This window comes from Penicillium daleae (assembly GCF_028827525.1).
Source record: "Penicillium daleae strain IBT 16125 chromosome Unknown utg000009l_segment0_segment0, whole genome shotgun sequence".
Classification (NCBI taxonomy): Eukaryota; Fungi; Ascomycota; class Eurotiomycetes; order Eurotiales; family Aspergillaceae; genus Penicillium; species Penicillium daleae.
This window is the reverse complement of record NW_026623157.1, coordinates 4455926-4481644: the sequence shown is the minus strand read 5'-3', so window position 1 is coordinate 4481644 and position 25719 is coordinate 4455926. Positions and strand designations below refer to the sequence as shown.

The following is a 25719-nucleotide window of genomic DNA, read 5'->3' as shown; positions in this document are numbered from 1 at the left end:
ACTATGGTAGTTTGCATCTCTCGCTTTTGTTATACTGTTTGAGATTTTGTATAGATTTGATTGATTTGCTCGTCTTATACTCCCCGGCTAAGTAGCAAAGTCCCGGTAGCAACGTATCTTGACGTAAATTAGATTACCTCTTCGTTTACTTGAATGATGACAATGACTCCAACGTCCGACTATTCGAGAGTGTAATTTAAGAAATAACACTCACTCTTCCCAGTCGAACTTGACCACAATCCGTCCCGCAACCTGGCCCTTGCGTAGCTTCTCGACAGCTTCAGGAAGTCTGTTTAGAGGGTACACCTCACTAATCTGCTGAAGCATCCCACGCCTGGCAAAATCCAAAGCCATTGCGGTATCCCGCCGACTGCCCACCATGGTCCCCTTGATACTAAGATTCTTAAAAACAAATTCACAGGGATCTGCTCCCAGAACCACAGACCTGACAGGAGGCAGTCCGATGCACATCACTATCGAGCCTACTCTCTCACCAACAAACGAGAAAGCCGTCTTATATGCAGCAGGCGCCGTCACAAAGACACCGTGAACACCAACTCCATCTGCAATCTTGATAACAGCTTTGGCGGTATCCTCGTCATACTTGAAATCGACGAATGCCTCTGCGCCCATTTCCATCGACAGATCCCGTTTCTCACTTCCGGTGTCCACGACGATGGGACGCATGCCCATAGCCTTGGCTAGCTGCACACCCTGGATACCAACACCACCCCCGCCACCTGGGAAGACTACCCAAGAGCCTGCTTTGAGATTGGACTCAAGGAGCGACCTGTACATCGTACTTGCGCTGCACATAATTGGCGCAGCAATCTCATCAGGAACACCGTCGGGGATCGGCGAGGCATACCGTGCGGGAGAAACTAGATATTGCTGGTATGTACCAGCAGTCATCAATCCAGTATGAATCGCCTTTTTGCAGTACGTCTCCTTATCATCCCAACACAAGTGGCAAGATCCACATGTATCAGTGAGCGGCTTGATACCGGCTCTATCTCCAAGCTTAAAGTTCTTCACGTTGGCACCGACTTTGACAACGACCCCTGCACCTTCGTGACCGGGTGATCGCACCCCGAACGTTGACATGGGAGGTGCGCCCAGGTCGCCTTGCATCATATGGATGTCCGAGGAGCAGAGGCCCGTGAAGTTCAGTCTAATCAAGACATCGTCGGGACCTGGAAGACAACAAGTTGTATAGTCAGCCCCGGCTGCAGCGGAATCTGGTTGTATACTTCATACCAGGCTCAGGAACTGGTACCATTTGTACCTCTACATGGAACTTTGGACCTTCATTGACGACGACACCCGCCTTACAGTGGGTGGGAATTTCATACTGTTGTGTTTCTGTTACCGAGCCCATGGTGAATTCTCAAATAAAGCCTTTGGATTCGACTCCATCACCAGCGGACGAAGTTCATACGTGTATAAGTATTCTCGAACATAGCCGGCCAGACACCGAGGCACGCGGCTGCGGAAAACCCCCGCTACGCCAGCACCCCCTCTTTCTGATGAGATCCTATGATCATGGCGCTGTTGCTTTCTCCCTGTTAATCCGGGGAAAAGGGCGGGGAAGGATACTGCCGTATATCCGACCTATTGAACCATAGAGACGGCAACTTTCCGTTTGATGGTTTGTATAGCCTGAACAAAAGGATAGAATATCACAGCAAACCAAGAAAGGGCGGAATAATAGGTGAGAAAAGTCAATTTCAAATTGAGGATATATCAGAACCGGACAATATTCACAAAACTCCATTCCACGCCAAACTCCATGAGCCGAATCGAAAACAAGTCGAGCAAGCAACGAGGTAAAACAAACTAGAAAAATGGTCCTAGTCCCAAATCAGCCAACCGCAAGATCCACCAATGGTGACCATCATCATTGCAGTCAGAATGCCCGCACCAGCCCTGTCAGCAGTGGTAATGGTATAGGAGAGTGCCTTTGGCTTTGGCTCCGGGGCTGTCCCACCAGCATTGGGATTTCCCTTACTGGTACCACCATTATCGCCGGTCACAGGCGCAGCAACGCGAGTAATTAGATTGCCCTGAACAACTTCCAGAGCCGCCATTTGCTGACCGAAATCCTTAGTATGATCCCACTGCTGATCGGTCCATTTCAGACCACAGGTAGTCCCCTGCTCTCCCCCTGTACAGGTCTTGGCAGCAGCCTGGGCAGAGGCCTTCAGTTTGGGCATGATTTGGTCATAAGTGAAGGGGGCTATTTGAGTGGTGGCAGCCATCCATCGTGCGAGGTAACCCTTGAATGAGCGCTGGTCGACCATGCATGTATTGACGGTTTCGCAGGCACGCTCATACATGACGTTTTCGGGCGTTTTGGCGAAGAATATCTCGGATGAGTCGAGGATCTTCTGAACTCGGTCTTTCCATTTGGGGTCCTCGGTCTGTCAAAATCAACTTCTATCCTGTATTTCAACGTCGGTGAGCAATTCTTACCACGTTGTACATGTTCGCCGCACCGAGCAAGAACACTCCGTTATTGTAAGTCCACTCAATCTCGTTCATATCCTTGCAGTCGTTCAGATCACTAGCTCCGTCCCAAAAATGATAGTCTTTGGTCATGAAACCGACGTCAGATACCCAGTCCCACGCCTTCTCTGCCCAGTCAGAATACGTTTGATTGCCAGTGTATCTCGCAAGGCGTGCAGCGAGGTGGAAAAAGCCACCCGTCGAGATGGTGTTCTTGTAGTTATAACCGTTGTTCCAGGTAAAGATCTGCCAGCGCAGTCCACCTCCACAAGTCGAAGGGTCCCAGCGTGGTGCCTGCGTATTAAAGACAGCTTGAGCCATCTCCAGCCATTGAGGTTTACCGTCTGGAGGGTTTGGAAAGTTTCGCTCAGCAGCTGACATTGCTGCAAATCCCCAAAAGGCTTGATCGTCGTTTCCTTCTGTCTTCGATTGATTGTTCGGCATAAAAGCGGCATTATCGCCAGCTTGCCAGAGCATGCCCTGCGTGGTAATATCGTTCCAGGTGTCGTCTCCGGTGTAGAACCAGTAGTCAATCAAGACATTGAACATTGCGCCCGCTTCCCACCAGTAGTATGGATCTGGCAGATTACCTGGGTTGTCGCCAGGGTTCATACCAGTATAGTAGGTCATCATGCTGGTCGCAATATCTTTCGCTGCTTTCTTGATAGAGTCTACTACCAGTTAGCTTCCGATTCCCAAGACTACGGTTGACTATTCTCACCTGCATCGTCAATGTTCAAATCAACAGCCCTGACAGATCCTAGTCCAGCTAGACCAATTGTCAAGAGGCTTGCCCACGAGGGCTGAGTCGAGTGGCCGACCACTCTCATTTTGCGCTTTGATCGTTGAAGAAACCCAAGTGTTCCAAATGCTGGGGTCGGTCGAGAGGTGACTCGTCCTCAATTCAATACCCTGGCATCAGCGATAGCCCTTAGGTGTGGATTTTGCGTCGAGAGTGAATATACGCCGTGGTTCACGGCGATCTGGCTTCTTCATGCAAGACAAAGTGGAAACAAGAGAGTTGAGAAGGGAGAAAGGAGCGCAACGGCAGTAACCATGAGGAGAAACCGCACGAGAGGGCCGCGTGTGGATCAAACGATCACATTCCACAGGTACCAGGAGTGCAGGCATGGTAACAACGCCTTTATCCCTCGAATCATCGTGGCACCCTTGCCCAGGGGAAAACGACCCCTGGGTCATCCGGCAGACCGCACGAGGAAGCCTCGCGAGAAAGCATTGTCGCTCTCCCCGGAAGTGGTTCAAGGGAAGAGACCACTGCAACCCTAGAGCTAACAATGTGTCGCGACTTCCATGGTTCTAGGTCCCTCTGCTCCACGATGCGGATCTGCGTGGAATGCGGGCAGCGAGCTGTCAACCGCAGCGACACAATCGACAGGGAAACCTGCAAGAGCAGGTCCAATCATGGCGGTCAAAGACTCGCTGCGATGGGGTCGAAGTTTCGATGGGTCGTCACCGCAAGCAAGCGGCAGTGCTGCAACAATGGCTGCATTCCGTTTTTCGTCATGGCCATCCCTTTCCGGAAGGGAAAGACCGCGACAGGTCGGGCCTCGCCCCTTTGTTACAATTTTGATGAAGAAGGAAAGTCAAATAAGCGAGGCATACAGCTTAATGGTGCCTTTTCCTGCCTGTTTCGTAAGGTGAATATCGTTAGCTGGATATTAATCAAGGGAAAATGTTAACACAATCAAGGATCAATACCATAATTGACACCTTGAAATCCAGGCATTCAGACCCACCCTAAGACCCATTCACGATCTTCAAATTGTACCTCGGCTACCTAAATAGTTGTGTCCAGTTACTATAAAATTGTAGAATTTGTCTGAATGTCTAGAAAGAGTTAGTAGGTAGTGCCTATCATGCGCTATCTATACGTTTAGTCGTGCTTCGAGGGAGGCGAAATATAGGTCGGCCGGTTGGGTGATGGCGGAATTCAACCTTATCTTGGAAAGTCTAGAGTATTAGCGTATCGAAAGAAAATAACTCTATTCCATGTCGAAAGTACACCTATAAGTCGGTTGTTAAAAGATTAATAATAGTCAAGCTAACGGTAGTTTCTTCGAAGTAACAAATTTGAATGAGACATAATAGCATTGATCTCTAAATTGTGTTTCTGCTTTCCCCTTCGCCCAGAGGTATGAGCCCCGCACCCCGGCCGTAGTAGTGTAGTTCTCTACAAAAGACGGCGAAGGCTACGATCGGTCTTTGATCAAAAATGGACTTAATCAAGTGGTCTGTCGAGCCTCAAAATTCTCGATACTGCTAATCATTCTCGCCCAAAGATAACTATAATGCTTTGCGAAAGATAAATGTTATAGAAGTCACTTGAGTCGTTTGCTGTATCCTCGTAGACAGGATTTGAGAATGAAAAGAAGGGAACAAAGGCGTGAGACTGCTTTCAAGAGCCCTCTATCCCGAAAAGAATTGAAAAATTCCGTAAAGTACAAATTCTCGCCTAAACCGCTGTGATCTTGGATTTACTTGACTGTCTATGCATTGGATCTGCGAACAAAAATATGGGTTCGTGCTCGGTGTGTATATCCCAGAAATAACGTAGGGATCTGAATTCTAATGATGCAAGATCTCTAATATACCTAGGTGCTAGCCTCTGATCCATGGCAAAGAGTCCTCCATCAAGTTGGCCATAGAGGAAGGGTTGTCAATACCTGGCAAATTGGGATTGATCAGGAAGCCCTCGCCGTTCAAAAGCCATCCGATGCACTTGTAACTCTCTCGCATGCCCGTCAGATCACATTTCAGATGCATTATGGGTGGAATGAGTGGCGTGACTGGAGTTATTTTATCGCATTCATAGATGGCCTCAAGAGTAAGAATTCTCCATTCACAGTTGTATTGTCGAAGTCGGGAAATAAACCGTGTGTATGACACACAGTCATAGTCACTGCCGTCGGATGTGAAGCGGATGCTGATACTTCCAGTGGACTCAGACACAGCTTTGTCTCCGTTGACATGGACCTCGATCGGTTGAATTGTGTGTGTAGCGCGTACATCTCCGCGGGCCATTTTCTTAGATCCGGAAATAAAACTGTCAATGTCCCCCTCGAACCTGTGATTGAAGGATTTAGCCGTCTGTATAAAGTCATGGAAGGGCGTGAGTTATAGTGCATACCTAGTTATCTTGATTAATGTCTGAGATACATCAGGGTGGTAAGTGTCTCGTAATTTCTCCCTTGTGAGGTGTCTCGATAGTACCGTTCCCGGATGAGGACAGATTTAATCTCTGACTCAGTTATAGTTTGCATAACCCTGGCGTCCATCCTCGGTTTCTATTGCTGTAGTTATTTTTCTAGGTATCCATGTCAAGGGCAGCGGAATTTAAGGCATTTGCTATTCATTACGCGCGTCTCACGTCCCGCATATCACGCACGTCCGGCAGGTACGGATTGCTGTATTTGATGAGGCTTCTATTTCAGGACACACGTCCCGCCGCGCCGGGGGAGGGGTTGTGGGAAGCGAATCCACGGAAATGTATGTAAAGCCTCATTTTGAGGGGATTGACGCCTGGACCAGTACTTATAACAATCAAAGGCGGTACAGCAAGAATCTCTCCAATCCGAAATAATTGTGATTGCACCTACATACAATATACATAGGATTCTGTCCACCAGGTAGGGCTTTCCTGGCCCAGGTTCGCTAAGTAAATATCAGCACAGTCTCATTTAAAACTAAACTATGGGGCTATATCTGCTGAGGTCTAGGACCGAGGAGAGTATTCAACGGGCAATTGATAACGAGAGAGAAGCAATAGAGAAAGGAGAGCTCTTTTTTCTTTGTTTACTAGCTAGATTGGTTGATTAAATGCATGATGTCTTCGAAAATTCCCGACGATTGCGTGGCGCACCCACAGAGAGAATCGTTGTGGAGCCGCTGCCGAAAGCACGGGGTATGGGAGTGGGCTGGCGACAAGACAACAATTCCGGCCGATTATTCTTTCCAAGTGACCGGTCTATTAAACACATGCGCTCACAATGACCCAAGCATCTGCTTCCAGACCTTTTAATCCCGATTTCTCTGGTCATCTAGCAGTTTCAGTGCCTTGAGGAGCTCGGTGGCGAAAGGAATCGGTTCCGCATCGTATCCACTATGATGGCCCGGGAAAATAAATCGTGGGCAACCCAGAATTTGGGACTGGGGGACGGTGGTTGGCGCATAAAACGCATCTGCACTCTTGACACCCGCCGCAACACAGATCGAGACCTTGCTGTCAACAATCTTGCGGAGGTCAAGATAGTATATAGTGAATTGCATGAATTCATTCTCCCAGAAGTTTTGGCCGTCCTGGTGTGCAGGTTTCGACAGCGGTGGAGTGTTTTCATATCCCTTCATCTCCGTCTGAAATGCCTGAAATGCAGCTTCAACACCAGCTTCTCGATATACATTAAGAAGCATGAAAGCCCTGTCGAGGTGATAGGTGGCATCATCGAGGAGTGCTGTTGTTGGCGCCTCGTGGACAACCACACGGTCAAGCCACTCGGGATAACTGACAGCAAACTGGAGGGCGATAACTCCTCCACCACTATTTCCAAAGATTCATGTTTTTTCTCGACCCAGAGCCTTGCAGATCGCAATGATGTCGCGGGCCTGCTGAGCTGGGTTGAGAAGCTGTGGTCTTTCTACACGGCTGTCGTTGGTTTGTCGTCGATCATAGGTACATACAGTGAAATGTTTGTTCAGATGCTCGAAAATGGATTGAACTGACGGCCGATTCCACCACCGCCAGGGATGAAGACGAGAAGAGGTCCAGATCCCTGATACCAGTAATGTAAATCACAACCTTCCGTAAGAACAGAGGCGCGTGTGGGTTCAAATGGCATGGTGAAGAGTGGCTGCTACTATCTGTGATCTCAGATGTAACATAGGGACCTGTGGATTACTAGATGCGGTTTGCCTCACGAATACACCATTCTGTCATCTCCTCCCCAAATCAACCCGACATAAATGACCCAACCTCACCATCTCCGCCTCCCTTTAACCCCTCTACCTTAAACTTATCGCTTCCCCTTTCTTTTTACTCTAGCCCCACCAACCACTGCGCCTCCACTTTTAGCCCGACGTACCAGCCAGGAGGATATTAACTATTTCTCCTATAGTAGCGGGGCTAGACGCTGCGCCACGCGTATCCATAGAGATAATCCATTTAACGAGCGAATGCTCTATAGATTAGGTCGGTTTATGACTAGATAGGCGTTTATCAGCGCGTGAGGTCTAGCTATGGACGCGTGTTTGCAAGGTAGAACGCGGTATTGCGTATAGCATTGCTGCCGCGCGGATAGATTTGATGCGGCTATCTTTTAAATCAGAAAGGGCCAATAGGATCTCGTCCTCCTGGTTAGCCGATTTTTGCGAAGATCCAGTGCGAATTGGTGGCATGGTAGGTGGCTGAAATAGGGAGGTGGTAAGAAGACGCGGTTCGGCCAGGTCGGCTGGGATTACGTTACGCCAGTCATTTGGGGCGGCGGCTTAAAGACGTGAGCAACAAATCTACGAGTCATTCGTTAGTCATAACGCTATTTTATCTTCATCTGAAAATTTTTTCTTGCTGATTCTTAACATCTTGTCAAATGTGTCTTTCCTATCACATACAAAACCAAAGCGGCTCGGCGGACGTTCTGATAATGTATTCGACATTACCAACCGACAACAAGGTCAAAAGATCGGGTCAAACATTCAGCCCAGTAGCGGACTACGCAAACCCACCCGAATCGAACTATAACAGAAATGGCCGGCCTAAAGATGACTGGTACCATATTGAATTTGGCCCCGGTCTTAAGTACCATCGCGATTTATTCGTTCAAGTTATCTGCGCCGAGGACAGTCTCCGAGCTGCGGTCCAACGGGTAGAGATGGTAAAGAAGAGAGTTAAAGCTCTTGAAAAAGCTGCGACTATTGAGAATAATAAAACTCAGCTTGTCGACTGGGAGAAAGAACTAGAACAGCTTCAGCGGAAGTGCTGGAAGCAAGAGTTAAAGCTATATGATCGCGAGCAGATGATCCCTGAGTGGCCCTTGAAACAGAATTACGATCTGCTAAGAGAGAGCGGGACATGGTATATGCGAAAGGAGCTTGCTAAAGACTGCGCGGACCGAGGGGGTTGCTGTAGTCAAAGTTGTGGATGTTGTGGTCGGCGTCATTTGGATTCTGAGCGGAAGAAAGGCATCGGCCACTGTACGCTGGAGTGCAGTTGCTGCTCCACCTACCGAGATGCGGAACTTTCAGTGGTTGAGAAAGCAGAAATTTTGGGAAGGCTTCATGAGAACCTTGAAAATAAGAATCCGTCCTTTATGTTAAGGATGACAGAGGCCTATTTCTTGGGTCCTGGTCCAGCGGTCTACTCTACATCGAAGTCGGAATCATGGTGGGCTTGGATGCATGAATGTATTGGGTTTTTTCTTGAATCTACAAAGTTGCAAGGAGTTGAGGTAGCTCAGATACTAGAATTCTGGAAAGGGATAGCAGATGGTTGCTGATACTGCTGGTTCGACCGTCTGTATTTGGGCATTTGTCTTCGGTGGCTTCATTGGTCCAAGTGTCTGGTTGGCGTCAGCAGAAATGCACAGCGTGAGGCTCCGCACCTACGGTCAAGCAAACACGCCATTCTTTTACAGCATTTTTGCTTTCGGTGCCCAATTCTGGACGCCATTATGTTAAATGCAGAGTACGGACACCTCGGCTCGAACGTCGGCTATTTCTATTTCGGAATCACGATTTTCGTTCTGGTTTTCACGTTTCTGTTCGTCCCTGAAACCGCACGCCTCACGCTCGAGCAAATTGATGAGTTTTTCCTCTCTGGGAAAAGGGCATGGAGAACATCGACCAAGAAGAATATTGCCATTGCCCGTGGTGATTTGCTTGACTCCGCAAATTTTAAACACGAGGATTCGGGGCCCGAAAAGAATGCGAAGCTAGATACGGAACACCGAGAGGTAGCAGATGTGTGCAGATAATATTGCTTTAGTTTCTTCATCACTGAGCTGAGTCTGTTCTTCGAGACAATCCGGAACAGCGATAGGGAAGCAGTACGGCTGCTCAATTACGAGGCAGGCTTCACTGAGACTGGGAAGCTAAGAACTCGATTCCGCTCACTTGACAATTATCCTTTGACTATTTTCATGGTGTAAGACCGTCTGTGATAAGGCCCTCTTTCCATTATGAGCTTTCAATCGTTAAGGAATTTCCGGAGAGTGTCATCCGAGTTAAACAACCCTAGAAGGAAACCTGCGGAAATATATATTCTAGCAGCAGAAGTAGTCTAAGAACTGGCTCTAATCTCTCTACCGAGGAGACACTAAATCTATCCCGATTTATTAAGGAACCCTTAAGAACTAAAGTAGAGATAGGAAACCCTACCCCTACCTACCTAACTACTGACGTACCTTAACTACAGTGGTGTTCCATAAGTTTGCAAACCTCGAAAAAGTTCAAACCCATCTCATCAGCTATACTTTGAAAGACAAGTTGAAACACAGATGCCGGGAATATCTAGAAAGAGTGTTCAAAAGACATTCAGAAAGATTTGTTAAAAACATAAAATCGAGGCATGTTTTGACGGCCTGTTTTCTTGGTCCCTGGTTTCAGACTTTTGAACTGCCACTGTACTGCCACTTAACTACTGACATAGCCATGTTACGAACCTCGAGGCGCGGGGGCCGCAGATGATTAAGGAGCAACCGAGTGGAACCAACCAACCTCGGACAGCCACTTCACTAACCTAACTCCATCCCCTGCCAAGACTCCAAATAGTTCTAGCGTTGATGAACCTTGCTTGGAATCTGCTCGTCCATCGCCAGATTCGACCGGGGAAATCCACGGTTCCCCGAAATCACCGAGACGGACTAGACCAGACTGAGGAGGTCCCTGCAGCAAAATGATGCACATCCGACATCCCATCTGGCACCGTTGTAGAAACCCCTCGTTCAACCGGTCGCTCACGATGCAACTTCACCCTCTGCTCGTGACACGCGAGTGCCGTGCGTAAACGCATATTTATCTCAAGAAAATCCCATCAAAATAGCACAACACCAAGGCTATACTCACCGGGCTTGAACCCTTAAAACAACACATCTACATATGAATCTGTCGCAGACATTGAGCGCCCTGTTCGTGGGCCTCGCCGGGGCACACGCAGCCAGCAATACTGCAGCACCTCTCGTTTCATCCCCTGGCGACATCTCCATCATCCCAGGATGGAGTCTCCAGTCCAGCACCCGCGCCCCGGACGATATGCCTGGCTTGTCCCAGCCCGGTGTGGATGTGTCTTCCTGGCATCGTGTCGGCCCTCGTGGAACCGTCATGGCCGGCCTGCTCCAAGCTGGAGTGTTCAACGATACGGAGTTATTCTATTCGGACAACTTGAACCAACTGACCTCGGAGACTACTTTCCGTTCTCCATGGCTGTACCGGGAGGATTTTACACTCAACCCGAGCGACAACCAGTACTTTGTGCTACATACTCACGGAATCACCTCCAAGGCCGACATCTACGTGAATGGTGAGCGGATTGTGACCAGTGATGAGCAGAAGGGCTCCTATGGTGGTCATAAGTACAACTTGACGGACTATGTCAAGGATGGAACGAACTCTCTGCTTATCAGAGCGTTTCCGACGAACTACCTTCGAGATTTCGCTCTGGGCTTCGTCGACTGGAACCCCTATCCTTCGGATAACGGCACGGGCGTATGGCGAAATGTGGAGATTTCACAGACGGGTCCTGTCTCGATGTCTCCTTTCCGTGTCATCACCGATCTCACCAAGCCCAACCAGAATCAGAAAGTGAACATCACGCTGAAGACTGACCTGGTCAACCATGCCCAAAAGACCGTCCAAGTGTCAGTGAATGGTACCATCACCCCACCGCCTGGGTCCAAAGTAGGCCCCATCCTACGATCTTTCGAACTCAAGCCCGGCGAGAGCAGAACGGTATCGATTAAAGTCGGGGTCGAGAAAGCCTCCGTTTGGTGGCCTGCCCGTTGGGGCGCGCAGCCCCTCTACACGGTCCAAGCCAACTTGCTCCTCCATGATACATCCATGACAGTGTCGGACCAGACTCGTGCTCAACAATTTGGTATTCGACAAGTGTCCTCGTATGTGAACGAGCACAATGATACGGCGTTTGTCGTGAATGGCCAGCAATTCCAGGTTATGGGAGCCGGCTACGGACCGGACATGTTCATGCGTTTTGATGAGAGACGTGTAGAGAGAATCTTCCGGTACATGCTCGACATGGGACTCAACACAGTTCGTCTCGAGGGTAAGCAGGAGCAGCCGGAGCTGTACGAGGTGGCCGACCGAATGGGTATGATGGTACTGGCTGGTTGGGAGTGCTGTGATAAGTGGGAAGGTTGGGATGTAAGTCCCATCACATTTTCGCATCACTTAACAGAACTAACGGGATCACAGTACAACGACGACGCCCAGGGAGTCAAATGGGGAGAATCAGATTACCCCATCGCCCAAGCCGCAATGCTGCACGAAGCAGAGATGATGCAAGCACACCCTTCCATGCTAGGCTTCCTCGTAGGCTCCGACTACTGGCCCAACGATCGTGCCACAGAAGTCTATCTCGATGCCTTGAAAGATATGGACTGGAAGAATCCCATTATCGCATCTGCCAGTAAACGCGGCTATCCAAAAGCTCTGGGACCATCGGGAATGAAGATGGACGGACCATATGACTGGGTCCCTCCCAACTACTGGTATGGCGATCAGGAAGGGGCTGCATTCGGGTTCGGATCCGAGCTTGGCGCGGGAGTTGGTACGCCCGAGGTGGGCAGTCTGAAGAAGTTCATGTCTGATGGTGATCTGGAAACTCTGTGGAAAGAGCCAGATGCTAAGCTCTTCCACATGTCCCGATATGACTCCCAGTTCTTTGATCGCTCAATCTACAATAAAGCTCTTTTCGAGCGATATGGTACAGCCCAGGATCTTGAGGACTATGTGCTGAAATGTCAGATGGCCGATTACGAAGCGACTCGGGCCCAGTATGAGGCATACTCTGCCAAACAAAATGCATCTCGTCCAGCAACTGGATCTATCTATTGGATGTTGAACAGTGCCTGGCCAAACCTGCACTGGCAACTATTCGATTACTATCTCAGTCCCATGGGGGCATACTTTGGCACGAAAGTCGGCAATCGCCTCGAGCATGCTGCATACGATTACGAGAAAAAAAGTGTCTGGTTGATCAACCATTCACTGGACCTAAAAGGTGACCGAGAAATCTCCATCGATCTGATCGACAGCAACGGCAAGAAAATCTCTGGAACCAAGGTCAAGACTACCACCGTGCCAAACTCGTCCAAGGTTGTTCAAGAGGTGAGCGGAATCGACAAGATCACGGACATCGCGTTCCTACGCCTCGTGTTGCGCGACACCAAAGCAAAGCGCGACGTCAGTCGTAACGTGTACTGGCTCTCTCCGAAAGCGGACGTCCTCGACTGGGATGAATCTACCTGGTACACTACCCCGGTGACCGATTATGCAGACTACAAAAAGCTGCAGAATCTTCCCTCCGCGGATGTGAAGGCCATAGTTCAAACCGTGAAAGCCAAGACCAAGGACGGCTGGACATACGCCGACGTCCAGTTGGAGAATAAGTCCAAAGTTCCCGCCGTGTTCCTGCGTTTGAATGCGATCAATCCTGATGGTGCAGAGGTTACGCCCGTCTTTTGGTCAGATAATTACCTGACCCTTTGGCCTAATGAGAAACTTCGTGTATCAGTTGGCTTCGAGGGGGATATTAAGCAGACGGTTATTGAGGTTTCCGGTAGGAATGTGAAGAAGCAGAGTTTGAAAAGCCCTAAGTAGGAGTTGAGAGAGATGAAGGAAAGAGATGAAATAGTGTGGATAGCTGGAGATTTGACTTGCTAAATACGAGACTCATCGTGGACGTGGACCTTTGTAGAAACTACTTTCTTGCTATAGAAACCTGGAAATTGATTGACGAAATAATAAATGATACTGGCTGATGCATATGAGAATGAAGACAGACCTTGCGCAATGAAGAGAAATAAACCCCCCTAATTCAGAAATCATACATGTATGCAATATGGAACAAGATTGTCGAGTCTCCGTCAGATGCCCTGGAAGAATCATACAGCGGCTTGTAACAACCTCAAGACATGCTCCATCTTAGGTCCCGAGTACTCAATCCCCAGTACTGTAGGACTCTGCGAATTCTCCGAATAAAGCAGATGGAGTCTCTGCTTCGGTGTATCACACAACTCCGGCGCTTTATGAATATCCGGAAACGATAGCAACTCCTTCGTCGGCGAAGTAGCCCACAAATAATACAACGAGATAGTCTGCAGCGATCCAAAGCTCTGACTCAACTCTTTCAGCACAGACATGCAATCTTCATCCGGACTCAGAGAGACATGATAAAGCGTCAGCGTAGTCAAATTCCCGCGTAGACCGTGAAGTAGTTTCTTCAAGTCCGGCACCTGCACCAAAGTCCTGAATAGTGCCAGTTCCTGCAAGTGCGGGAACGAAGCCGTCTCCGCTAATTCATGCATAAATTCACTTGCCAGATCATGCGAACCAAGATTCAACAGTAGTGTCTGGAGATTCGGAGCACTGAGCACAAGTTCAAGCAGGAACCCAAAATTATCGAGAGTAAGGTACTGCTCCAGCGACAGTTTCCGCAAATTCGACCAGACCACCTTGAACTCGGGCTGTCGATATAAAAGCTTCGGAATGCGCCGCATATCCATAACCAACGTGCGAGAGTATTTATTCGCATAGATCAAATGGAAGGACATCACTGGTAATTGCGCATCAACCACCAGCGCAAAGAACACCGCGACCGCGTCCGAAATGGTGACCCGGTTCATATCCGGATGCCCTTCTGGATATCGACAGAAAATGAAAAATGAGCGGCAATTTGTAAATCTGCTGACTAGATTGTCGCGCAGTCGTGCGATCGCTTCGATCTCTAGCGGTGCTGATAGGGGGCCCCAAGGATGTCGATCCCAGACTAAGCCGCGTCCAACGCCGTTCTGAAGCATAAAGGCCAAGCCGTGGACGTAAGGACGCAGTTCATCATGTCCCGAAAGGGCATCGATGCGACCGAGGCTCTCTGCGGAGAGATCTGTTTTGATAGACGAGAAGAAACGGCGCGCGAAGTGGTGGAATGTCTTCTTCTGCAGGTCGCGACATGTCAAGCGGAGTTCTAGTAAGCCATCGCTTTCTAGATGGCCGGCTATGAGCTCGACGAGTTCGACTGTAAGGGAGGGAAATGGTGGTTCTGGAGGATGTAGATGCGGCTGCATTCTGCTAGCGATGATGCTGTATGAGGTGGTGAGTATATTCGGAGCAAAAGATATTTACATCTTCGAGAGTTGCTGGCGAGTTCTCGGCATGATGAGGAAGACAAAGCATGGCGCCCTGGAGCTTTCCCCAGATTTCAAGGAAATGCACATCCAGTCAGTCGCATCTCAGTGGCTGTCCAAGTCGTCTACCCCTCACTTGCGAGCGGAGGACAAAACATAAGCACGGGATTGGTCCGAAAGTACAACAAGGTTCAAAGAACAAAAGTGCGGAGGCATTTGGAGAGGAGATTACAGCTGGAAGGTGAATATAATTCAGAGATAATGGCCCACGGGACATAGAGAGGTCTATCGTACTCACAGACTCATCCAGGAGTCATAAAGTATGTTTACGCATGAAAAGATACAACAATGTCCGAATATCCGATCTAACGCCGCCAAGATGGTGTCACCATGACACGTCGAGTGCAACACAGACCCGGTGAAATATACAAGAACACAATCAGTGCTCCATAGACTTGGAAAGTCCCCTCCACATCATACATCGATCCAACTGTTCCTGAGGAACTGGTTCCATCTCCGTTGATCCTGTTTGGATCTTCAGTCGTTGCCCATACCCAATGCCCCACGTCTTCCAGACGGGCGCTTCCTCATACTTATACACATTTGGGTCGAGCGCTTTGATGAAGCTGAGATAATAGTTCATCGTGATGGGCACGATCTTGGCATTGACGTTGGTAAAGGACTCGGATGCCTGGTTGGTATCGCCCAACCCGAAGATGGCCGGCAACTCGAACACATGGGGTACCCCCAACCCATTCGCAGTTTCCGCCGGGTCTTGCACGTTGAACCGATAGTTCCACACTGTATAGGATGAGAAATATCGGGCCATCATGGCGGCCATGTGGTTCCCAGGACAGGTGAAAGTCGACTCGCCGTATGCTTGCGCGGCAGATGGGAAGTATGCAGCATGCTTGGGGAGCGGATCCATCAAGGGATACGCTTGGTTAATTTGATTCAGCTCGTCATCGCTGAGGCCCGGGTAATTGTTCTTCATAAACTGGGCGACCTCCTCGGCACTGGATGCGTTGTACCCAAATGGTGTGCCCTCGTTGGTGTCATCCGTGACTACCAGAGGCACATGAATGAACTTGCCTTGCCAGAACAAGTTATACAAACGATCGGTGATCAGAATCCCGTCCACCACCGGGAGGAAATACCATAACGGTGTCGGCGAATCACTTCCACCGGGGAAGGGCTTATCAACGCCATAATTCATGATGGTTGCGATATCGACCGAGCGCAGACATGCGAGAGTATCCTCCATTCCGCCGCAGCCCACGTCCTGCGCGAACCGCTCGTACTGGAATTCCGTCTCTGCGACCGTGCGCTGAGTCGGCCAGAAGGTAGATTCGGCAACCGCGCCAACGAAGAGATTCATGTCGCGGCCGTCGTAGGCAGTGAGATGGTGAGCGACCGAGCCTGCTCCGGCAGAGTCACCGTGAATCACCACATGGTGAGAATCACCCCCGAATTGGCCAATGTGCTGCTGCACCCACGCGAGCACCTTGCGCTGATCCAGCAGGCCTGCGTTGAGGTCGCCATCTCTCCGGACATCCTCACTGGCAAGGAAGCCGAGGGCGCCGACACGGTAGTTGAAGTTGACGAAGACGATATCGTATCCGGACTGCTTGACAACTTCACTGCCGTTGAAGTTGAAGTTCGCATTATCCGCGTACCCACCTCCTTGGATAAACAGCCACACGGGGAGATTGGAGTCTATTGTTGCATTGGACGGACGCCAAACATTGACGAACAAGCAGTCCTCCCCCAAGGAGTCACTGGTGCGTTGACCAACGCCGACACAAACGGGTCCAAACTGCTACCTGTTAGTCTTGCTCGTGCTGCAGACCTTGTGCCAATTCGCGCCAATTGCCGAGAGCTTACCGCGGTCGCATCCACGACTCCATCCGTCTGCTCCGGATCCTGAGGTCCTCGGAATCGCAGCTCGTTCAAAGGAGGCTTGGCATATCGCATGCCCAGGTACTCGTCAACGCCATTGCCTAGTGCGACGCCCTGGTAGCGGGAGTACCCGAGGTCGACAACCGCCGAGCGTGTCAGGGGCGACGAGGGGGAGAGGGTCAGGGGCGAGGCAGAGGCAGAGGCAGGCAGGAGATGCCCAAGAATGCCAGCTACCAGCACAATTGCCATGCGAAAGGACATGGCGGTGGCCTGGAATGCATAGATGAAGGTACAGTATACAATAATAGTGCTGGGCAGTGGACACGGACGAGGCTAAGGGGCTGGCGCTGTCTTGGCTGACTTGGCTGACGACACTGGACCCTAGCGAACGAGCTAAACCCGAGAAAGGAGGTTAGTTCCCAGTTTTAAGTGGGCGAGTGGATTCCCCAGACTTCAGGCACCGACGTTGTGGAGATTGGCATTGCCGATTGCCTATTTCGGCTGCGCCGTTCGCGGCGAAGATGTTTCACTCGACGGCAGTTCTGAAGTATACAGTCTGTCCTTTACATATTGATACTGCTTAATTAATGTACGTCTTGATCACGAAAGGACTTTGTAAATTTTTGTAATTGCTGTGGTGTATCAATTTTGCCTGCGTTGGGATGTATAACATTACAGCATAGTCTGCACGATACTAGCGCTAGCGCAAAGTATACTCAGCTCCATAGAAAGAATCCGTGGGTTTTTCAGATTGGATATGTTTGTATTTGTATGATATTTTCAACAGTCATATATAACCTTGGAGCTAAACATAGCCGTGAGCAACAGCATGAGAAAAGAAAGGAGCGCTGACAGTCTCCCGTAGCCACACCACAAGGGCAGGTCATGTCAGCCAGCGTATCGAGACTACAGGACTGGAGAAGATCCAAAACGAGGATTCAATGCCAACTTGCGGTAAACCATCATATGTTTCGTAGTTTATGTTCAATGAACACCTGACTGACAGTAGACAGACTCCCCATGCCAACATATCTCACCCAAAGTCTCGAATCCCGTCGCTAAATCCCCTTGCATGACAAAACCGGTGCTCCAATGTAGTTTCAGGAATGATAAAATTGCTTCTCGAGTCCTGCAAAGACAATTTCACGCAGCTTTCCTTAACCGCGCTGCGATCGCTGCAAGATCGACAAGGCCAACACCGAAGCTTAAGTAGCCTGGGATCCAGGAAATCTGTACGAGACTTTCCTCAATTTCTCTCTCCAGCCCTGTTGGAGCTGTTAATTATATAATCCTGCCAGCGCCGGCTGATTACCCAAGAGAGCAGACAATCCGTGAATGTATATGTTGGAGAAAGTAGAGTTGCCGTCTTATGAATAGAGAGTGCTTAGAAGCTTAGTATATGACATGCGGAAGAAAGATTAGACAATTCTGTGTAGAGGGCACATGCAGTCTATCCTCGGTTGACAACAAAGACATGGATGTAAGATTGATGGGAGATACTGCCACGCCAGCTGCTAGAGCACAATCATCAACAATTCCGATTGAGCGACGAAGATTCAGCATGAAGTCGACTATATGGACCCCTGTCTTCAGGTTTATCGTAAAATTACGGAAACTTTCATTAAATATACATTCATAATTTCAATTCCGTATCTCATCACTCATATCGTACAAAGAAGTTAGGGGTATCTCTAATATACATGGTGGTGGCTTCCACGACCGTCGGTTCCGTGCATGCGTCGTGTACCAGCAGCCTAATAACAGAGTCAGTCGAGTCCTCAAGATAACCAACCAAGCACTCAAATATGTACCTTAAGTCCAGGTCGGCGAGTCAAGCTTCCCTTCAGCTTCATCATAGCTCCAGACACCTTATCGCCCATGGTCACTTTGCGCTTGTGATGATGCTGTGGGCGGGAGGAGGCACCCCAGCGACGCTTGGTAGTGCGGTGTGTGTGTGGAGCATGTCGGGTAGTCGTTACAGGATCCTGGCGGGTGGTTGTAGTCTTGGTCTTGACCGTCTTGGTACGGGCGTTGGGACCCTTTAGACGGGTCATGAGAGTAGGCTTGGTTTCTCGGGTAGTGGTAGTGGTTGGGCGATGATGACGGCGGAACATTGTGGTAGTAGAGTGATTTGATGGTGGTTGTGTAGATAGAGTGTGATTCCAGAAGGAATGGATTCAAGGTTGCAATATTTTGTTTGGATTGTGTATGGTGCTGAGAATGGATTCTAAGAATGAGAGATCAGTGAGTTTAAATAACAAGAGCTCATAACTATAAGAAGATCAGAACGACCTTCACAAATGTAGGCCAAGTGCAAAATCGCCTCCCAGATGGAGATGACAGGGCAGAACAAGGGTTGTATGGAGTGGCGCTAAGCCCAGCACGTCATCCGTGGAAAGATCGACGCTAGCGATCTCCAATCCACCTAACCACACGTATGTCACATTTAATTTATTTCTAGCTATTTCATTCGTAATTACCCCGGGGAGAACGTCATGCAAGACACTGTCGGTGTGCTTCTATTTGTGTCCGTGTTGTAGAGCTGAAGGTGCTTCTTGATAAGGTCAGTTGCTTGTTTGAAGTGACATCATCGGACCATATTGAGAAGTAAAAGCCTGTGCAGTCTCATGAGATATTGCGACACTGGTATGGTACACAAAATAGATCGATCTTCACTAACACTATGTAAAGGTACATGAATACCCAATGTGAACCTGATTCAGCTGGTCGATGATGTCAAGGAACATTCTTTTCTCGAGCGGGGTGTGCGTGTTTTGGTCTTTCTGGCAGCCACAAAATAATGCTCTAATGCTGCGACTTAAGGTCGCGTCTAAGTGGTATTCTTTGACTTAAACTGTTCAAAATGTAAGGGTCCAATTTTGACTTACTGAGTTTGTTTGAGCATTGAGCACCTTGTACGAAAACCATGCTGGCTAGTAACAGAACAAATCGAGCTACGGCAACAGGGATGAATCAAGAAATATTGGGCAAGGAGGTGGGCTCGTGAATAGATTTTAAATTTGCAGATGGTGAAGATTATCTCTAATTCGGAACCGAATGAAACTTGGAAGTAGTATCCTTCAAAATATCCTTTCATCTCCGAAGCTAAAAGCTCATCAAATTTATTCCACATTTTTGTCGGAAGTACTGTCACGGTCGGAGACAGAACCCAACTTCAATTGCTGTAAGCTCCCTTCCCTTTCCAACTCACTGGCCTGAGAACAATAGTAGAGAATATTTGAGTGTAGCTCCGGTAACCTCTTGCCAGATGTACCAGCTCGACGGAATCCGAGAACAAGTTCCCCTTTATCCCCCCAGAACAGCTTCTGGTGATTCCACTCATCTACCCACCCCCAAACTCGTTGAAAATTGCCATAGCATCCGGGTATGCTTCCTTTGGGCCTTTTCTTAATCATGTATTCTGTCAAGACAGCCAGGGGAATGAAAACTACCATCAAAGCAATTATTAGCATCAAGGCAATATTGAAGGTCAAGTCTGCCGAGAACGCATATCCAAATATCCAGTGGAGCGTGGCTTTGATGATCGATAAAAAGAGACCCTGTCGGCTCAAATTGGACATAATCGAAGGACTGGGCTTCGATCCGACCGTTTCCATATTGCGCCACGTGGCTTCGTCACGAGGTATATTGAAAAGCAGCTCCAGACAGTGTAGAGCAAGCGTGAGAAACGATTGTAAAACGATCTGAACTAGTAGCCCTAGCCAGTATGATGAGGGCTCCGATATTTTGCCGAAGGGTGCCCACATGGCTCCATAAAATTTCCAGTACTGCATCGGTTTTCGAAACCAGGCAATTTTATCGTCCGTCATATAGCCGCAGACTGAGACGTAGACTCCCTGTCCGAGGGACCAGGTAGTGGAAAGTCCGCAGAAGCCCCATATGAGATAGCGAATTAATCGAATTTCCGGCGCTATACTGAGCATCGAGTCTTGTGACCGCTGGGGTGTAAACTTTGAACCCACCTTCGATCGAGAATCTTGGACACCAGCTATAGCCTTTGCATTGGCTAGCAGATTGCTGCTCCATGTCAGAACTCCATGACTGCATAGTAGACTATAGGTTGACACGACGACTTGCAGCAGAAGCCCAATTCCTAGAGCGGATACTGCTAGGAGGTTGACCTCAACAAACCCTCTAGGAGGCGACTGAATCTTTTCGAACACTTGCTTTTGCTTGTTGACCGCACCTTCAACGTTAACTTCCATCATCATGCAAGATAGTGCGCCGTGGGAAATGGCCAACCCTACGCCGGATATTATGTTGAAATACCAGCTGTTTGGTCCGTGACACTTTGATCTCGTGAAGAGTCGGATATTTGAATCGAATCTCAGTCGCCCTTCCCGAAATAGTACCCACCTGAGGGTCACTGCATGGTTATAGTTGGTCGAATCAAGGACAATGGTCACAAGAAAATTTAATAACGTAGTTACTAACAAGTTTCCCCCCGGAATTAGGTGGTAGATGCGATGACTCTTGGGAAACGGTTCTTCGGGATATGTGTGCGCATAGAAGTTGATGATAATTCCTATTCCCTCAAGCTGGTGCGGAACCTTGACATTTTTGGCATTCGTCATCAGAGAACCCCCAATGATGAATATCAGGGACAGAATCCAGTCCAAAGCTAAGCCTATTGTGTAGATGTTCCTGGTTCTTAATCCGGGGTTGGGTATTGCGCCAAATAGATCACATTCATCTCGTGTTTGAAGAGAGGCTCCTTTAGTCCCTGACGGCATTGTATGAGAGGTCGATTGGCTATGGGGTATCCTTTCGGGGTGATATAGCACCTCTATATGAGAAATAATTAGCTCTGCTCATTATTAAGAATAGAATCTTGATTCGTTACAAGGAGCGCTGTTACGTACCGAGTAGGAATATTCTGGATATGGAGTGTCGGTGCTGCGAGCATGTGAGAAAATGACGCAACAAGGACAAGCTTTAATTGCGCCCATCACGAAAGACCAAATACACATAGGAGCACGATAATATATCACAAAAGATTTTGAATCAGGAAGACAATCACAAATGTGTCCGATAACTCAAAGGGTGGCCTCGGAGATGAGGCTCAAAACCGGGAAAAAATGCAAGGCGGACTCTGGAATGGTTATTCCACCCGGGTTAAATGACACTACCGTAAAGCTAGGGGTATACGGCTATTTGAAACCGGAAAATGAACCTCGCTTTCAGTTTCTAGATGCAACGGACTTGGTCGCTTCCGGAGCGAGAAAAGCAATGGACAATACCAGGATCCTCCTTTCCCATCATTATGATTAGCAGAAAAGGGCCTTCCGGGTTCGATAAGAAGGTCAAAGGCCGACAGAGTTATCGTATTTAGAGATGTAAAGAAGTAAACAAGTTTATGTCCAATGTTAGAGTATATCACTTTAAAACTATTGCGGTTTGACTTTCCTCGACGCGAATTCGTTTCGAAAATGCACCTCTTGGTGATGTTGATCACCCTTGCCTTGATGAGTTTCACAATTGCTGTGGAATTCCCGCTTGTGCAGGCCCCCTTAAATTTATCACCGACTCACACTTTGAGCGTTGCGTCTTGTGCCCCCCCGGGGTGTGGTGGCACATGTTCGACAAAATGCCCGCCGGGACATTCCTTCTATATGTCAGGCCACTCTAAGAAAACATGTCACTCAGCGCCTACCAAGAGCACAACAGCTTCTTCGGCTTCGAATATTCATTCAGACCAAGGTATGTCATTCAGGAGGAAATGATTCTATACTATGGTCGATCGAGACTGATAGACCTTTATAGTGAGCCACTGGTTGAGCATGATGAGCTTTAATATTGTTTATGGAGTTTGAGTTTGCGATGATAGAGCATGTTTGATGGGCAGGGATAGGAAGAGACCCTTGTGTGATAAGATTAATAATTTCGAAGCCGCTTTCTTCCGCAAAGTAATATAGCAATTACTGCAAAAAGATGAATCGAGTGTTCGAGCACCAGGTAGAAGATAAACGAATGAAAAAAGGCCCAGACCGACCAGCAAACCATAATCAGATCCAAGAACAAATTAGGCCTCCCATAGCTAGCAAGGCGTGGATGACTTGTCCAACAGGCCGAGACTGGGAAATGGCCAAATTTCGGAGACACCGCGAAATATACGTTCTCAGAACTCTCCCTTGCACTCTTTGCACGTATCGCAGGGGAAATATTCGGGCTCTCACTCTGTGGTCTGGCCACGCCCACAGTGTCTACATTCAATTGCTACCTATCATCAAAATGCAGCAAGTGCGTCTTGGCCGTGGGCCGTCTATCTGGGGTTATCTAACCAAGTTCCCGTTCCCGACAGTCTGGTAAGCATAAGCTATGCTTCGCTTGACTCTCATAATACATTTCCTTCCATATGTACATACTGCTATTGACCGAAGCTCCAAGGTTTTACCTGACCTTCGTTATATGAGATAACTTCTTCTGGTGGACACATCTTCCAGCATCTTAAAAAAAGAAATAAAATCACCACCACATGTATTATCGTGGCTCGACGCTTAGTCGTCTTTACCCAAAGTACCTCGGAAAGAAACAAGGGGTGGTGGGCCTTAAACGGAAGGAGAATGCCAAGGTGAGTATGGAACGCGATTCTGGTGCAAAGGGAGGCCTTAATGAACAAAATAGGTTAAACCCGCGATATTTGGCACTTGCCAAAGGGCAAGTATTGCTTGGCGTGAGGGAGCGAAAGCGCGATGATTTTCTCAGTACACTTATTGTGACATATGCATTGATAGCATGTTCAAAGGCCAGATAAAAATGAATAAACTAAAAGCTCTTCTTCAACCACTGCGTCTGCGAGTTGCAGTAGCTCAAAAGACCAGACAGACCCCATTCAACACCGATACCGCTAAACTTGTGTCCACCAAACGGCGCCGTAGGCGAAACATCAAAGTGTGAGTTCACCCAAACCGTACCCGACTCCAATTGATCAGCGATATGAGTGGCACGTTCAAAGTCCTTACTCCAGACCGAGGCACCCAATCCAGTTTCCAGTGCATTAGCTTTCTGGATGACATCCTCCTCATCTGACCACTTCATAACGGGGAGGATAGGCGCGAACGGTTCCTCTTGGACCACACGGGAGGACTCGGGCGGGTTGCTGATGATGGTCGGGTGGATAAAGTAGCCCTTTGATTCCTCAATGGAGCCACCAAGGACGGGGTTGAGTTTCTCGGAGGATATGGAAGTGAATAGGTCCTTGGCCTTTTCATATTGCATTTTGTTCTGAACGGGACCGACGAAGACGTCGGCCTCGGTTCCATCGCCAACTTTGAGAGACTTGACGAATGCAACCAATTTCTCCAGGAACTCGTCGTAGATACTCTCGTGCACATAGAGACGTTTGATCATCATGCAGATTTGGGAGCTGCACAGGTAGGAGAGTATTCCAATCTACAATGTCCGTTAGATTTTTGGCTAAGTTGGGCCAATAATGGCAGAGGGGGCCTACCTTGGGAATAACAGCCTCAATGTCAACATCGTCGCAGACAATACATGGGTCATTACCGCCCAATTCGAGGGTAACACGCTTCAATGTCTTAGCACAGCTAGTCATGACTCGCTTACCGGTGGCAATTGATCCAGTGAAAGAGATCTTGTCAATGCCAGGGTGCTCGGTCATCATAGGGCCCAGACTGTCGTCTCCACTCAGACACTGCACAACACCCGGAGGGAAGAACCGAGTAGCCAGCTCCGCAAGCTTCAGATCACAGTACGGAGTGAATGGCGAAGGCTTCACAATGACCGTGTTTCCAGTATACACGGCAGGTACAATCTTTCCAATGGCCAAAAGCACCGGGAAATTCCACGGAACGATAGCACCCGCCACGCCCATAGGTGTATACCTCTGGATGATCTTGCGATCTTCAGTCTCTTCGATGGTGTGCGTGGGAATTTCAAAGCTGGTCAGTCCCCGGACCCACGTGATTGCCATGCCGACTTCAACCGTAGATTGGGACAGGGGTTTGCCCTGCTCCATGGTAAGGGTCTTGGAGAATCCATCGGCGTTGGCTTCAATCGCATCAGCATATGCATGGAGCGCGGTACGGCGCTCCTCGAAAGAAGTCTTTGACCATGTCTTGAACGCGGCCCGGGCCGCTTGGACTGCCTTGTCCAGATCCTCCTGCGTGGCGACAGGGACTTCTGGATTGGGCTCAGTAGTGGCTGGGTTGTTACTATGGCGAGTTACGGAGGTCGAGGTTAATTCGTTGTTTATGACATTATGGAATGTCTGTGCAACTGACAGTTAGACGATGTTTGGAAGGTCTGTATGCTCGTTAGGGAGCCTACAGTGAAGTCCAACGGAGTACTTATGTTGGAGACTGTCATTTCGATTTTTTCGATTTCCGAAGTACCAGGATGGAAAGATTTGACGGAGGGGGCAATTGGTAGAATAAATAGGGATGAGAGAGGGGCAAAAGAGGGGGAAAGAGGGGCAAAAAAGCGCTAGAGGATCAGGATCCAGGTGGACCAGTGCAGGCCGCCGACTTTATACCTCAGTCTCGTCAACTTGGCTATCGCCATCCATAACGGGTAGGTCCATATTGACTACCGGAACATACTCTCGTCCGCCCTCATCGGAACCGATAATCGCCAAGCTAACGTAATTCCCAGCCGACCCGATCACCCTAGAACACCATAGTAAATACAACATTTCATACTTTTATATCTCAACACTCAAGGCTAATTATATAGCTTTAAGCGATGGGGTTATTGAAGATATTATACTAGGTCTATTTATGAGCTTAAGAAATATTTTAAGGCACGATACTATAGATATATTTGTATCACTCAATGAAAGCGTATTTTTGGTAATATAGGTAAATAACTATTCTTTGAATATTCTATTAATACTAAGTCACTTCTAATATAAGGGAGATATAGTATGCTAAAAATCAAGTAAGAATATATTCTTGTTATCGAGATATTA

The 25719-nt window shown here is 48.5% G+C and overlaps 11 protein-coding genes across 11 annotated transcripts; 2 read left to right on the top strand and 9 right to left on the bottom strand.

Moving 5' to 3' along the window:
• Positions 1 to 210: 210 nt before the first annotated feature.
• On the bottom strand, positions 211 to 1378 carry N7458_012757 (zinc-dependent alcohol dehydrogenase; the record flags this gene model as incomplete). Its single annotated transcript, XM_056916138.1, has 2 exons — positions 211 to 1193; positions 1258 to 1378. The coding sequence occupies 2 exons, from the start codon at positions 1376 to 1378 to the stop codon at positions 211 to 213; spliced, it is 1104 nt and encodes a 367-aa protein (XP_056760892.1).
• A 472-nt stretch (positions 1379 to 1850) lies between these two features.
• Positions 1851 to 3335, bottom strand: N7458_012756 (glycoside hydrolase family 76 protein; the record flags this gene model as incomplete). Its single annotated transcript, XM_056916137.1, has 3 exons — positions 1851 to 2420; positions 2473 to 3176; positions 3227 to 3335. The coding sequence occupies 3 exons, from the start codon at positions 3333 to 3335 to the stop codon at positions 1851 to 1853; spliced, it is 1383 nt and encodes a 460-aa protein (XP_056760891.1).
• Positions 3336 to 5124: 1789 nt separating this feature from the next.
• Positions 5125 to 5547, bottom strand: N7458_012755 (uncharacterized protein; the record flags this gene model as incomplete). The annotated part of the gene is made up of 1 exon (XM_056916136.1): positions 5125 to 5547. One exon carries the CDS (start codon positions 5545 to 5547, stop codon positions 5125 to 5127), a length of 423 nt encoding a protein of 140 aa, XP_056760890.1.
• Positions 5548 to 6540: 993 nt separating this feature from the next.
• N7458_012754 (uncharacterized protein) lies at positions 6541 to 6933 on the bottom strand (the record flags this gene model as incomplete). Its single annotated transcript, XM_056916135.1, has 1 exon — positions 6541 to 6933. The coding sequence occupies one exon, from the start codon at positions 6931 to 6933 to the stop codon at positions 6541 to 6543; it is 393 nt and encodes a 130-aa protein (XP_056760889.1).
• A 1172-nt stretch (positions 6934 to 8105) lies between these two features.
• On the top strand, positions 8106 to 9488 carry N7458_012753 (uncharacterized protein; the record flags this gene model as incomplete). The annotated part of the gene is made up of 2 exons (XM_056916134.1): positions 8106 to 8634; positions 9199 to 9488. The coding sequence occupies 2 exons, from the start codon at positions 8106 to 8108 to the stop codon at positions 9486 to 9488; spliced, it is 819 nt and encodes a 272-aa protein (XP_056760888.1).
• Positions 9489 to 10611: 1123 nt separating this feature from the next.
• N7458_012752 (putative glycosyl hydrolase) lies at positions 10612 to 13347 on the top strand (the record flags this gene model as incomplete). The annotated part of the gene is made up of 2 exons (XM_056916133.1): positions 10612 to 11889; positions 11941 to 13347. 2 exons carry the CDS (start codon positions 10612 to 10614, stop codon positions 13345 to 13347), a joined length of 2685 nt encoding a protein of 894 aa, XP_056760887.1.
• A 284-nt stretch (positions 13348 to 13631) lies between these two features.
• On the bottom strand, positions 13632 to 14810 carry N7458_012751 (uncharacterized protein; the record flags this gene model as incomplete). Its single annotated transcript, XM_056916132.1, has 1 exon — positions 13632 to 14810. One exon carries the CDS (start codon positions 14808 to 14810, stop codon positions 13632 to 13634), a length of 1179 nt encoding a protein of 392 aa, XP_056760886.1.
• A 499-nt stretch (positions 14811 to 15309) lies between these two features.
• Positions 15310 to 17030, bottom strand: N7458_012750 (uncharacterized protein; the record flags this gene model as incomplete). The annotated part of the gene is made up of 2 exons (XM_056916131.1): positions 15310 to 16686; positions 16755 to 17030. The coding sequence occupies 2 exons, from the start codon at positions 17028 to 17030 to the stop codon at positions 15310 to 15312; spliced, it is 1653 nt and encodes a 550-aa protein (XP_056760885.1).
• Positions 17031 to 18460: 1430 nt separating this feature from the next.
• N7458_012749 (uncharacterized protein) lies at positions 18461 to 18883 on the bottom strand (the record flags this gene model as incomplete). The annotated part of the gene is made up of 2 exons (XM_056916130.1): positions 18461 to 18523; positions 18581 to 18883. 2 exons carry the CDS (start codon positions 18881 to 18883, stop codon positions 18461 to 18463), a joined length of 366 nt encoding a protein of 121 aa, XP_056760884.1.
• Positions 18884 to 19891: 1008 nt separating this feature from the next.
• On the bottom strand, positions 19892 to 21523 carry N7458_012748 (uncharacterized protein; the record flags this gene model as incomplete). The annotated part of the gene is made up of 1 exon (XM_056916129.1): positions 19892 to 21523. One exon carries the CDS (start codon positions 21521 to 21523, stop codon positions 19892 to 19894), a length of 1632 nt encoding a protein of 543 aa, XP_056760883.1.
• Positions 21524 to 23555: 2032 nt separating this feature from the next.
• N7458_012747 (aldehyde dehydrogenase family protein) lies at positions 23556 to 25020 on the bottom strand (the record flags this gene model as incomplete). The annotated part of the gene is made up of 2 exons (XM_056916128.1): positions 23556 to 24182; positions 24241 to 25020. Coding segments are annotated over 2 exons (1407 nt in total), but the record flags the coding sequence as incomplete, so codon positions are not given.
• Between the last annotated feature and the right edge of the window lie 699 nt (positions 25021 to 25719).